The sequence below is a fragment of the Engystomops pustulosus genome, chromosome 2 (assembly GCF_040894005.1).
Source record: "Engystomops pustulosus chromosome 2, aEngPut4.maternal, whole genome shotgun sequence".
Lineage (NCBI taxonomy): Eukaryota > Metazoa > Chordata > Amphibia > Anura > Leptodactylidae > Engystomops > Engystomops pustulosus.
This window is the reverse complement of record NC_092412.1, coordinates 57,805,888-57,818,733: the sequence shown is the minus strand read 5'-3', so window position 1 is coordinate 57,818,733 and position 12,846 is coordinate 57,805,888. Positions and strand designations below refer to the sequence as shown.

General features: G+C 40.9%; 1 protein-coding gene across 2 annotated transcripts in view; it reads right to left on the bottom strand.

Annotated features, from left to right (window-relative positions):
* PFKM (phosphofructokinase, muscle) overlaps positions 1-12,796 on the bottom strand; it is a 55,219-nt gene extending 42,423 nt beyond the window's left edge. The window contains exons 1-2 of one of the 2 annotated variants that reach the window (XM_072134735.1): positions 12,707-12,796; positions 926-970 (exon numbers count right to left, since the gene is read on the bottom strand). In XM_072134735.1, coding sequence (XP_071990836.1) covers positions 926-970; positions 12,707-12,731 — 70 coding nt within the window. In that variant the 5' untranslated portion in view covers positions 12,732-12,796. Of the gene's footprint in view, positions 1-925; positions 971-4,439; positions 4,581-12,706 lie in introns of those variants that run through there. The other variant, XM_072134734.1, reaches the window with a different exon arrangement.
* Positions 12,797-12,846: the final 50 nt, after the last annotated feature.

Genomic DNA, 12,846 nt, shown 5'->3' with positions numbered 1-12,846 from the left:
TGCAGCGCTGGGGTCAAGTCCCATCCAGGTCAACATCTGCAAAGAGTTTGTATGTTCTCTCTGTGTTTGCGTGGGTTTCCTCCAGGTCCTCTGGTTTCCTCCCACAATCTATAACATACAGGTAGGTTGATTCGATTGTGAGTCCCATGGGGGACTCACAGCTCTGTGCTGCGCTGCGTAATCTGTGAGCGCTATATAAATAAATAATAGTTAACCCATTCATTACAATGTGCTATCAGCACATTGTAATGAATGAGGAGTAAAATCCCTACATAGTGCCATACTGTAGGCGCTGGTAGGTTGGATCGTCTGAGGCTACTGTGGCATGGAATAGCCTTCGCTCCGGCTCCCTGGAGAGGCTACTCCACGCCCCTGTAGCCTCTGCCTATTATTTACATAAATAAAAGATATTTTCTCAGCAACTACTCAATGTAAACATTACACAGGGGCAATATACGGGTCAGGTAGATAGTAGAAACCTATCATTGGATATACATTTTTAGGTAGATCTCTGATGGTAGGTTTCCTTTAAGACATAAAAGAAATACAGGTTAAATGCTCTATCTCTAGCATCTGTTACACCATAAGATCTTATAAAATCATATGGCCACTGTCCTGATCCGTCATCCGTAGGTAGGGGAAGGCCATGTGTGAGTTCAGCAGCAGCTGCAATGTTTACATCTGCCAATGGCTGGAGCCTTCACAACATAAAACGCGAAAATGTCAAGTTTAAATAAAAATTTACCTAAATTATCAAGAAAATGTAACATGACCATGATCATTGCTGAGCAATGCTACAAAAATCCTGAACATTTTTGTTGCATTTATGGCCAGATTTCTTAGTTCATATCATTTGTCAGTAAAAATATTATACATTTTAATTTTTTGCTTTATCCAGAAACACATAATAAAACATGTATCTTACCAGTTGCTGTGTCACTAGCGGTGAAGACCTCCTCGTCCAGGTTATCTGATGGTAAAAGAATAGATGTTCAGAGTCAGGTATGCTCTATGACAAATCCCCTTCTGGAGCGATTTTCCAGCCTATCGGCTATTATATTATGACTGCATTCATTACAACTGCAAGACTGGAAGCGAGAAACAGGCTCCACACAAGAAAGAACAGCAAACGTGCCGGGAAGATGCTGTTCAGGAAGGTTCATGGCTGGCAGCAAAGACAAAGAAACCAGCGCTCAGTAATCTGGTCAGGCACAGCGGAGAAGGAGCCAACACAGAGGAATGGTCCATTATTCAGCTCATCCATACCAATCATTACAATAAACGCAAAATATCAAGATGCCCAAATTCTAGGTTTACTAAAAAATTTTTTCTAATGTAAAAATGAGAAGAGCATTGCCCGTACATGATGCTGTCATGCTGGGTGCACTGAGAACATGCCAGCTGCTTCTGTCATTAGAAATCAGCAAATGCTTGTCCAATTTCTAAATTCTGCCCATAATTTTTTTAGGAAATACCAGTTGTTGTGGATACTATTGTGCTTTCACTTTTTGCACTGCAAGTGGTAAAGGCAGCGACAAAAACCTGCAGCATTGATTGAAATAAACCTGCAGCAAATAGCCAGATTAGAAGAGATTTAACCCATTACAAGTACATCCACTGGGAAGCTGGCTTCAAGGTAATGTTTTCAGGATTACCCTATAAATAAAGGGACCGCAGCACTACCCTACGGATGCCGCATCTTCAGTTTTTCCTGCAGTGTTGCTTGAGACCACAAGGTGCATCACGTCACCTTCATTTTCAAGGTCATCTGAGGTCATTGAGGTTAAGGCCGTGATCACACATGCCACTAGAGTTGCATTACATAATGTAACGCTTGCAGATGGGGGTTGGTACTTGGCTACATTGTATATACATATATATATATTTCCAATGAAACGCATGTGATTGTTAACCAGCCCCCGGTGCACTGCATTTAAACAATACAGGACACTGTCTGGTTGGTCTGGTTACTGATGGCATGAGTTTTTCTGGAAACACATATGCGCTCAGGCCAAGAACTGCCCCCTGTGCATTAGCGTTGCGTTAGCACATCGGCTCAAAGGAAATCTACTGTCAAAATCAAGCAGGATAAACCAGGGGCACCTACTCATAGATCCTAACACTGTGTAAATCTTCTTACTTCTAAAATTATGCTAATGAGACAGAAGTGCTATGGATGTGTTACCAAAGCCCCTCTGTGCTGTAGCATCAAAAGCTAACACCCCCCAGAGCCTTTCTGAACCATTAGCATAATAAGTTGATTTTAAAGGGAAGGAGGTCATGGATAACACATATAAGAAAATTACGACAGTTACAGAGCCTGGATCTATGAGTAAGTGTCCGTGGTTTATCATGCTTGATTTTTATGGTAGATTTCCTTGAAGGTTTTACGATAGTATTACTTTGTACGCACCACAGCCATAATGCAACAGTGTAGTGTAAAAATTCAGAGTTACAATATTTGTTCTTGTTAAAGCCAGCATTTATGTGGAGCTTGTCTTCTGTGGAAGAGATCAATACATTGCCTGACACTAGTGGAAAGATAAACTGCTGTTATCAGGAGCAATTATAAGAAGTGCACAGTTTATGGGTGTGTTTCCATTTCAAGTTTTTGCATGTGCTTTTCAAGACAAAACTATATTTGGGACATAAAGGGAATAAAAAGTATAAACTGACTTCTTTATTTTTAATATTTTTTTGTTCTCCAAATTACAATTTTGTATTGTACCATTCCTCGTGGAAATGAATGGTGTGAGTGGTGTTACGAATGGACACAAATTTTTACCATAGTCGGTGCTGTCGGTCTCAGACATGTGAAGGGAAAACTACTTTGGTGAAAAATAGTAACACCCAGTTGTCAAAAATATTCAGTAGGAAGAGCAAAGTAATAGCCTAAAAAACTGACAGGTCCTATTTAACGTGATATGAATTACAGCCCTGGTATTTAATTAAGTGCCATTGTAAGTTTACAGCATCCGTTATAAATGAATAGTGCAGTCGATACTAATACTTTATTAAAGAAATCTGTTGCCGTGTCCTTTTTCCTCTTTCTTCCATATTTTAGCAGTTTGTATGAATTAGTTTTCTGTCCTGTATCCAATGAAAGCTGAGAGATAAAGCAACCCGAGAGATAGCTAAGTATGTACAGTCTAATCTCCTCAGAGAACTGAATCATTAAAGGGGTTATCTGGGTGTTAAAAATTATTTAGGGCCGGGCTGGGGTGGGCTATTTAAAAATAATAAAGGTGTACCTACCTCCTCCGGCGCCGCTGACGTCCTGCGCTGCGGTCCGCTTGATGCGTGCCCCTGTTTGTTTACAGGGGCACAGAAGCTGCGCACAGGGAGCTTCCAGTCCGCTATGTGGCCGGCTCCTCCCATCCGTCCCTATGTCTCAGCGTTGTTAGCGCTGGGAGATGGTGTTGGCTGGAAGCTCCCTGTGCACCCTTGTAATCGCACAGAGGAGACGGACCGTGGTGCGGGACATCAGCAGCACCGGATGAGGTAAGTAGATGTTTATTATGTTTAAATAGCCCACCCCAGCCTGGCCCTCAGTAATTTTTAACACCCGGATAACCCCTTTAAGGGAAATATTTTCTAGGTATGGAAAGAGTAACCATTTAGCCTCTTTTCCTTATCTCTATGCTGTGTACAGGAATTAAGATACACTGCTCACTACAGGAGAAAGAATCAGGCAGAAAAAAGGCAGTGTTATAATTGATGAAGAATATTACTGCTTTATTAATTTCTGAAAAAATAGCTTCAAAGATTTGTTACATTGGAAATCATGGATATTAAACGGATGTTAACTTTAAAACAGATGTGTGATTGATTCCTGAGGATGATACAAGGCACTGGATGGCATCATTCACATAACATATACAAAGACAACACAGCAGTGACATTTAATTTAATTTTTTTTTTATTTTTACAAGCATTTTTTCTTATGTTGTTCTTATGTGTACGCTTTATAGTAAAATATTTGGGGGGGGAAAAAAACCTTGAAAAATCCACTAAAAACAATCTGTATATCTATCAGTTTTTGTGAAATTGCATTCAAAAGTAAAAAAAAATAATGCAGTGTGATGGTGAACTACAAATTGGTGTGCCAATCACCCACTTGGTGTGAATAGGGAATGTATGAATCCCATTCACTCGCACTGCACATCTATGTACTAAACAGCTGTGTCAAACTACCGTAAGGAGCATTGAAAAAAATTGAGAATCTGGAATGCAAACATTACTTCACAAAGGTTGTGAATAAGGAAAGGGAAGTAAAGCTTTTAACTAAATACACACATTTTAAAATTCTTTGTAAATGAGCTTAACACAGTGCACCTATTGTATCATATACATACATGCAACCCATACAAAAAGCTACAACCTTATCAAAGGTCGTGTGAATATTAAATGCAAATAAAATAAACCTAAAATCTACTGACCAGTCAAATTCTTTTTCTTTCTGCTGAGCTGAAAAACGGTGAAGAAGAGGTAAATCCCTACTGAGATGGTCGCTGAAATTACAAGTTTGATTAAAACCCTATCAAGTTCAATGGCAGCACACATAGCCCGTGGCTGCAGTCATTGGCTCATTGATATTTATAGCAGAAGTTATAAGGCCAGCAGCAGCTGCTGGAAAAGCCCCTCCTACTGGTGAGACGCGGCATAGCTGCAATATTGGGACATGATTGACATTCCTTCTATAGCAGGAATAACCCTGGAATAACCCAAGCACAAGTTCAAGTGCAGCAGCCATCAAAGTGATACAGCAGTTTTCATTAATGCCAGTAAGTATAGTCCTATAGTACAGAATTCACATTTTAATATTTAGAATTATGTTTGTTTTTATCGACATATAAACTGAGAAATAGGAAATACTCAAAGCTCATTAAGCACCAAAAATAAGCAAAAAACATACACAGGAAACACACAAATTCTTGAATTGTTCTATTTTGCCAAGTTTTTATTTATTCTCTTACGTTACCGTAGTTCTTTGGAATGACTTTACTTTACCAATGATTCTTAATAGCAAGCCTGCCAAATTAAACAGTAAGAAATTCTGTTTCAACATATACTGTAATTTCTTCTTATTATTGTGATGTATTAATAGGTCACAGGTGCGTTAAAGTTGTATGAAGAGGGCTCCTGGGCTGAGTGGTGCTGGCAGTGGCAGTCAAGACCCGACGGCGCATGGGTGCCACCATATTGGCTTTGATCCTCGCTCCCCGAGTCATCGAGGAGCGCCGATCCATCACCATGACAGTCTTTATAGGACCCAAGGCTGAGTCATTTATGCAGATCTATTACAGTGTGTAGGTGCCTTAAAAAACGAGCCCACAAGAAAAAGGTGCAAAAGTGCTTTTTTCACCAATTTCACTGCATTTGGACCCCCCCCTCCCCCCCCGACACACATACTTTCCAGTACACAGAATAAAATATTAAATACTGTCACGATAAAGTAAATGTGTTATGCAGAAAACAAGCCCTCACACAGATTTGCAAAAATGGACAAATAAAAAAGTTATAGACTTTTGAAGGTGGGGAGTGAAAATTGGAAACACAAAAATGAAAACGGTACAAGTCGTTGAGGGTACGTCCACACATTCAGTTTTTTTAGCTGCAGTTTTTGAAGCCAAAAGCAGGTGTTGGATGATAATGGGTTGAGACATAATTGATTGGTGCTACTGCTCCTCCTACTTTTACACCATTCCTGGTTTGGACATCAAAAACTGTCCACTGATGCAGGTAGTGGGGCGAGCAGAGTAGAGGAGCCTGGACACTTTTTGCACTGTGACTAGCTCAAAGGAAGAGAGTGAACAGGGCGAAGTAGCAGAGAGAAGCGGATTAATGGAGTTGGTGGATTGGGATATGACGAATAAAGTCAATTTCATCTTTGAAGTAGGTGGCCAGATCTTCAGCCCCAAGGCTTGTAACAGGTGGCCTAACCTTTGGTGTTAGTAAGGAATAAAGAGTATCAAAGAGCCTTTTAGGATTGTTAGAGAGAGAGGATATTAGATTAGTGAAATAGACCTGTTTGGCGAGATGGAGAATGGTGTTACAAGTTCTAAGCATGAAAGTGCAGAATGGCGCAATTTTCTCCACCGACATGCAGCACTCATGGGGCAATGCCGAAGGAAACGTTTGGGTCGTGTGCCAAAATTGCCGACAACTGTGTTGAAATTTTTGGACTGAGGGAGGTGCCGCCTCATTCAGGGTTCTTTTATGGTTGTGGTTATAATGGTTAGTAGCCAGGTTAGGACAGGAGAGAGAGGAGATGGGGGGCAGCGATGACCGCAAAGTTTCTGTGATACGGATATCCAACATGCCCACTCTTTGCCACATTAGTTGTCGGCTATGCCAAAATTCTCAGGTTTGGCAAAAGTTCATCCACCATAATCTGTATGGATATCACTACTTTCTGCTAGCCATAAATGTCCTCCATATGTACAGTGATAAATTAACCGTGAAAAGGTAATAGAGCAACCCCAAACCTTCTGACTGGATGTACAACAGGCACTCTGAGCCTTGACACTCTTTATAATGAGAGGCAGAAATGTCACCTCAAAAAATAGATCTAGTCACAGCTCTTAAAGTTAGTAACATGATCTATTAATGTATGTAAATATTTCAAAGAAATATCTCTCTGTATACTAGTCAAAACAAAGTACACAAAATGAGCACTATAACTCCAGTGTAATCCGTTTTAAAGGACATCTACCATCAGAATATGTGATGTTTATACTCACCTTCCCGTCCCAGTGTATTAAAGGACACCTGTCATCAGGTCTCTGCCACTAGTCCTGTCACTATTACCTGTTGGAGCAGCTCACAAGGATCCCATCCCAGCCTTTATCTAGTTATTTCATACATTATTCATTGTAAAATCATCTATTTTTTATCATGTAAATGAGGCTGGTCACATGGTCAGAGGCAGTGATGTCACCCCTGTTACCCCTCCCCTCTCCTCCCCCTGCTCATGTCTGTGTGTAATGTATAGTAAAGCATGGCTAGTGTGTGTGCTGCATCTGCTGACATGCTGCATCCTCCTAATATACAGGTGAGAGACACAGGCATCAGCTACACATGAATCTGACATGTTCTGCTGTAACATGGCTGCCTGGAGCTGCTGTATCTCTCCTATACACACACACACATGCACACACAGGCTGCAGGGGGCGTGGCCACCAGCACCAGGAAGCACATCATTATACAGCCTCACATCATTATACATGCTGTCAGTCAAGCACTGGGGGTGTGGCTGTGCCTCCCACTCATGAATAGAGTGGACAGCTTGAATATGCTAATGATTCATTGGACATTTCACAGGTCATTTGCATACAGCTTTAGGACCTCATTGCTTAGGTTTACAGGCCTGTAGAGGGACAATGAAGGGATAGAGGCAATGCTCTCTAATGGCAGTTTATGAAAATATATTTAGTTTAGGGGGGTTATTTTGCATGACGGGTTCTCTTTAAGCTTGTTTTATTATGGCTTAGCAAATCACTTTTTCACAGAAATACATTTTTTTTAAATATGTAAATGATATTATTTTTAGTATTTATGCATGGCACTCGATCCAGTTAGCTCCGCCCACACATCGCGTTGCGAGTTGGCGACGTAATGCGGGTCTTCCACTGCAGTTCCTGCACTATGTGTCATCATAGCAGAGTGTATAGAGTCACTGCTATGACCTCGCATAACATGAAAACTGCAGAAGGAGAGCCGGTGAGGCCTCTGGCTCATTTACATATTTTTAATAAACTTATTTCTCTGAAACAGTGACCTGCTTAGACATTCTAAAACCAGCTTAATGCACCTCTGCAAGGGACAGGGAGGCGAGTATAAAAATCTACTATCAGATATTCTGATGGCAGATGTCCTTTAAGCCACCTGCACACAAACGTGACCAAACACTTCTGTAAGGCACCAGTTATGAATTATTTTCTATGAATGATCCATGAAGAATGGTTCTGACCAGGACATGGTCTGCTTTTTAGTGGATTGGTCTGTTAAAATAATGGCTGTCCATTACATAGTATTGCATGTATTTTTCACAGGCTGTACCCTCTTCATACACATGAGGTGTTTGCTGCATAATGCAGCAAACACTTTCGATCTGTGCTGGCAACAATTGCGAGTGTTAACAGGCATCCGCATGTAACAGATGGAGGCTCGTGGGCTGTTATCTTGGTATATGATCTATGCTCCCCATGATGTCATAGGGGAGCGTAGATCAGTTGCCATGACATTCTGGGGTCTTCACAAGACCCCTGGACTTGTAATTTCTGTAGATCTGTTACAACATACCAGTGGCACATTGTAACAAGTCATGTATAAAATTCCCATATACTACTATACTGCAGTATATAGTAGGGGGTCTAAAATGTATAAAAGTTAAAAAAAAAAAAAAAAAGTTAAAAAAACCGCCCTAAAAGTTGAAGTTCACTAGAACTGATATAAAAATAAACAATAAAAAATCCTAAACATGTTAGGTATCCTTATTCCCCAAAAGTAACCCCGTAATGGAAAGTTGCTTCCAAATGCCTGAAACGCCACTTTTTTGCCATTTTGGACACATCAAAATTTTAATAGAAAACGATCAAAAGGTCATACAGTCCCTATAATGGTAGCATTGAAAACTTTATCTAATCCCGCAAAAATGCAGCTTACACAGCTCCGTACATCGAAGTATAAAAAGGTTATTGGTCTCAGAATAAGGCAAAATTACGAAATTTTATTTTATTTATTTATTTATTTTTTTTTACAAAAGATTAAAATTGTTTAAATCTACTTAAATATAATAAAACCTATGTAAGGGGAGCGCACAGTGAAAGCTATAAGAACAGGGCCCAAAAGAAAATGGTGCAAATAGTTTTTGTTGGAATTCTTTTAAAGCTTCCCAGTACACGGTATTGGATATTAAATACCGTCACTAGGAAGTACTAGTTGTTATTCTGTATGCAGAATATTAAAAAAGTTATTGAATTTTGAAAGTGGGGAGTGAAAAAACAAAAAAAGGGCTGTGTCCTTAAAGGGTTAAAGAAGATTTCTTCCAAGGCTGATAGTTGTGTTATATGGGAAACATTTTCCTAGAAAATCACTTAAAGTCAATAGTAAAAAGATGTTCCCAATTCCTCTACATAACAATGAGACAGCCATGTTTTACATTTGCCATTTGTTCGTAGACTATTATCTTGGTTTTTAGATCTGGGCTAATCTCACAACCATTTGTGGATCATTGATGCATAATTTCAAAGAAAGCCAAAGCTAGTCCGGACATTAATGTTCGCAGAGATGGCCGAATGTTTATCTAAACGATTGTTCATCTAAAAAAAAATTCACAGACCATAGTCTGCATTTACACGAACATATGCCCCTCTCCTCTCCATAGATATGCATGGTGTATGGGCCGTAACACGGGGAAAGATAGGACCTGTCCTATCTTTTTCCCGTACACGGAATGGTAGGGTGCCACGTGTGTGTGGCGGCCACTGTCATCTATGGGGGATGCTTGAGTCCGTACTTACGTCCCCCATACGGTCGTGTGAATGTATCCAATTGTCATATGTGAGGAAAAGGGTTTATCTTTCATCAATGTACTCATATGTATGGTGGGTGTGAGGTTTAGGTGGAAAATGTAACCCAATGGTAAAGGTCACATTAGAAGAGACTAAGGCTGCGGTCATACGTACCGCTAGGCGTCCGTTCAGAACGCGACGCTAGCACACAGGGGGCTGACCTCCCCCTGTGCGCTAGCGTCGCGTTATGAACGGATGTCTAGCGGTACGTGTGACCACAGCCTATGCAGATCATTGCTCAAATAAAGGACATTAACCCAGCATCGAGGCTGTAATTATGTTATAGAAAATTTGAAAATTGGGTCTTAAGGTTGATATAAAATAGACCCGAAGGACATTAGCCAGCAACACCCCGGAAGAAGCCGTGGTAGCGAAACCCTGGGTCGGGCGAACTAGCGAGACTGGCGTCCGCATGGTGGATTTTTATATGCGCATTTTTACCTTTGTTTTGTGAGTATGTTTTTATCTGAATACATTTTTACTTGGTTGGACATACTACACTATTGCTGCCTAAATCTTTTCTACAGTAGCCCCGTAATTGCTTGAGTGGTTACGAGATATAGGAAAGTGCAGCTGAATCGTCTGAACAGTGGTCTATTCTCATCTTGATGCCTATTTGTGTGGAGCTACACCAGAGAGGTTTCTGAGGAGTGAGAGTGGAACGATAATGTGGATTTGTCAAAGAACATTGAAAAGACTTAAAAGGAGCTCCGATCAGATTGAAAATTTTTTTTTTATATATACTTTATGTTCGGACGTGGGATTGGTCCGAGACTGTGGGGCAGCTCCCAATAGGGTATAGTGTGCAACTCAGTATATTTCAATTTATGTTATAGAATACTAAGATGCTGTGAGTTCGCTAAAGCACACAAATGGGTATAACGTGGTATTTGTTGGGGCCCCGACTGATGGGCCCCACAACGAAGAACTCCTGTTCTTCCCAATGATTAGAGCAGCAGGTCAAGCATGCATCCTGCTTCTTCTATTACTGCACATGAGACTGTAGGAAATTACTAAAAACAACACTCAACTATTTCCAACACTGTAATAAATAATAAAAGGTGCATGTAGGGGGCGCTTGACCTGCTGCTCCATTCATTAAAATATTACACTGACCATCACTTAGGGTGCGGTCACACAAAGTGTTTAACGCATGCGTTCAGCAACAGCTAAAAGAGATGATTTGCCTAATTAAACAGCTGTTAATGTGAAAAACATTGTGTAAACAAATGCATGTGTTAACAACATGTTAACAAGTGGGTTTTGTAAACACAAGTGTTAACATCTGTTTAATTAGGCAGATCACTCTTTTTTAAACGCGTGACGTGTGACTGCACCCTGAGTGATAGGAGCTTAAACAGCAATAAAACCGAGTAAAATTGTAAAGTAAGGAGTTAAAATGATCTTTACTGTGTAAACATCACTAGGGGATTGAGATTTGAGAATTTTCTTTTGTGGGAAAACCCCTTTAAGGCTATGTTTACATTTCCCTTCAAGCCTCTATTCCTGTATTCATGAGGGGGGTGGGATTGTGGGCAGGATTAGGGGCAGTGACTGCCGCATTACAGGTGGCAGTTGCCGCCGAGCTATGGAGCAAGAGCGAGGGAAGAGCCAGCGCCTTGGACGGCCCCCTCATCTCCTAGTGCCGAATTTCTGGGTGACAGTTCCTCTTTAACTTATCACTTAGGCCGCGGTCACACGTACCGCTAGACGTCCGTTCATAACGCGACGCTAGCGCACAGGGGGAGGTCCTCGGCCCCAACGCACATGCGTTTCCTGAGAAACGCATGCGATCGGCTTAACAATCGCATGCGTTTCCCTGGAAACGCATGTGCGTTCGGGCCGAGGACCTCCCCCTGTGCGCTAGCGTCGCGTTATGACGGACGCCTAGCGGTACGTGTGACCGCGGCCTTAAAATCTCATTGACATCAATGTAAATTTCATGTCATTCGATATGATCAGTCAGGCAGGTATCCATTATGAATGCGTTTTTTGGATAGAAAAAAAATGATGGTAGCTGAAGTACTTTTTCTCTGTTTGAAACAACCCACACATAAGGGATACTTGCCGTACGGAACACAATGGATGACATTTACATTGACGTCAATGGGATTTTTCATTGATACGTTAAATCTCCATTTTTTTTTTTTTAATGGAGGCAAGGGTGGGAGGTTTGAATATTAGTGTGAACTTAGGTTTATTTAACAAGCTACATGATAGATAGGGGATGACAAGCTGATGGGTGAGGGACCAACTACAGAACCCCCATCAATCAGGAGAATGGGGATCATGTTTTCACTAATGGGTGGAGCATCAGGTCAAGCATGTGTCATGCCACTCCATTCATTAGTATGAGAGTGTTGGAAATTGCCACAGATGGGACATGGGAATGCCAACATAACCGATACCTGTGCTTAGAGATTTCTAATACTCTTGTACAATTAAATGGAGCTAAACCTATGAATGAGAACAAAACCATCTTCTCTGGTTTAATAGAGGTCCTAACAATGGGACACTCACCGATCAGCTTGTTATCCCATCTCCTGTGGATAGGCCATAACTTTTGGTAAAACCCCTTTAAGGTGCAGCAAAGTGAACGGAATTTAAACAAATCTTATCCACATACTGAAATCCTAAAGTTACGCCATGCTAAAAAAAAACACTTCCGCTCTGCCTGGACTTGGCCTTGTGGTATGTTCAAGTGGGGGACAATTTCTGTATAAATTGAGATCTGGAGAAAATCTGCGCAGGCTTAATCATAATCATTTCCCCCACAAATTTAAGCTTTTGATATATGAAAAGTCTAAAATCTGCATTATATAATTATGAACATTTGGTATATTTTATTTTTTAACCCCTGCATATCCCTATAATGCACATCTCCTACAAGTGATATATTCATCAGGTCATCAAGACCCAAATTGACAATTCTGCTGCTCTCTCTATATTATTATAAAGCTATACAGCTCCATATCAGTGACATATCTCATCTTTATACATTTGCAATGCAGGACAAATTAACTTTTCCAAACTTTTAGCCCCTGCCCTGAAGAGCCTCCATCCCTGGCTTCTGCCGGCAGCGCACACTGTACAGACACATCCCAAACGCAGCACACACAGTGACCCATCACCTTCCAGCTCTAAGTGAGAAGACATCTTTCAACTTCTTTCTTATCTGTGCAGCAGAAATCCCGATTCCAGCACACGGCTTGAACACTACAGCAGAGCACAACAGCTCCCTCTAGCCTTCAGGTTAGCGAATGACATCCAT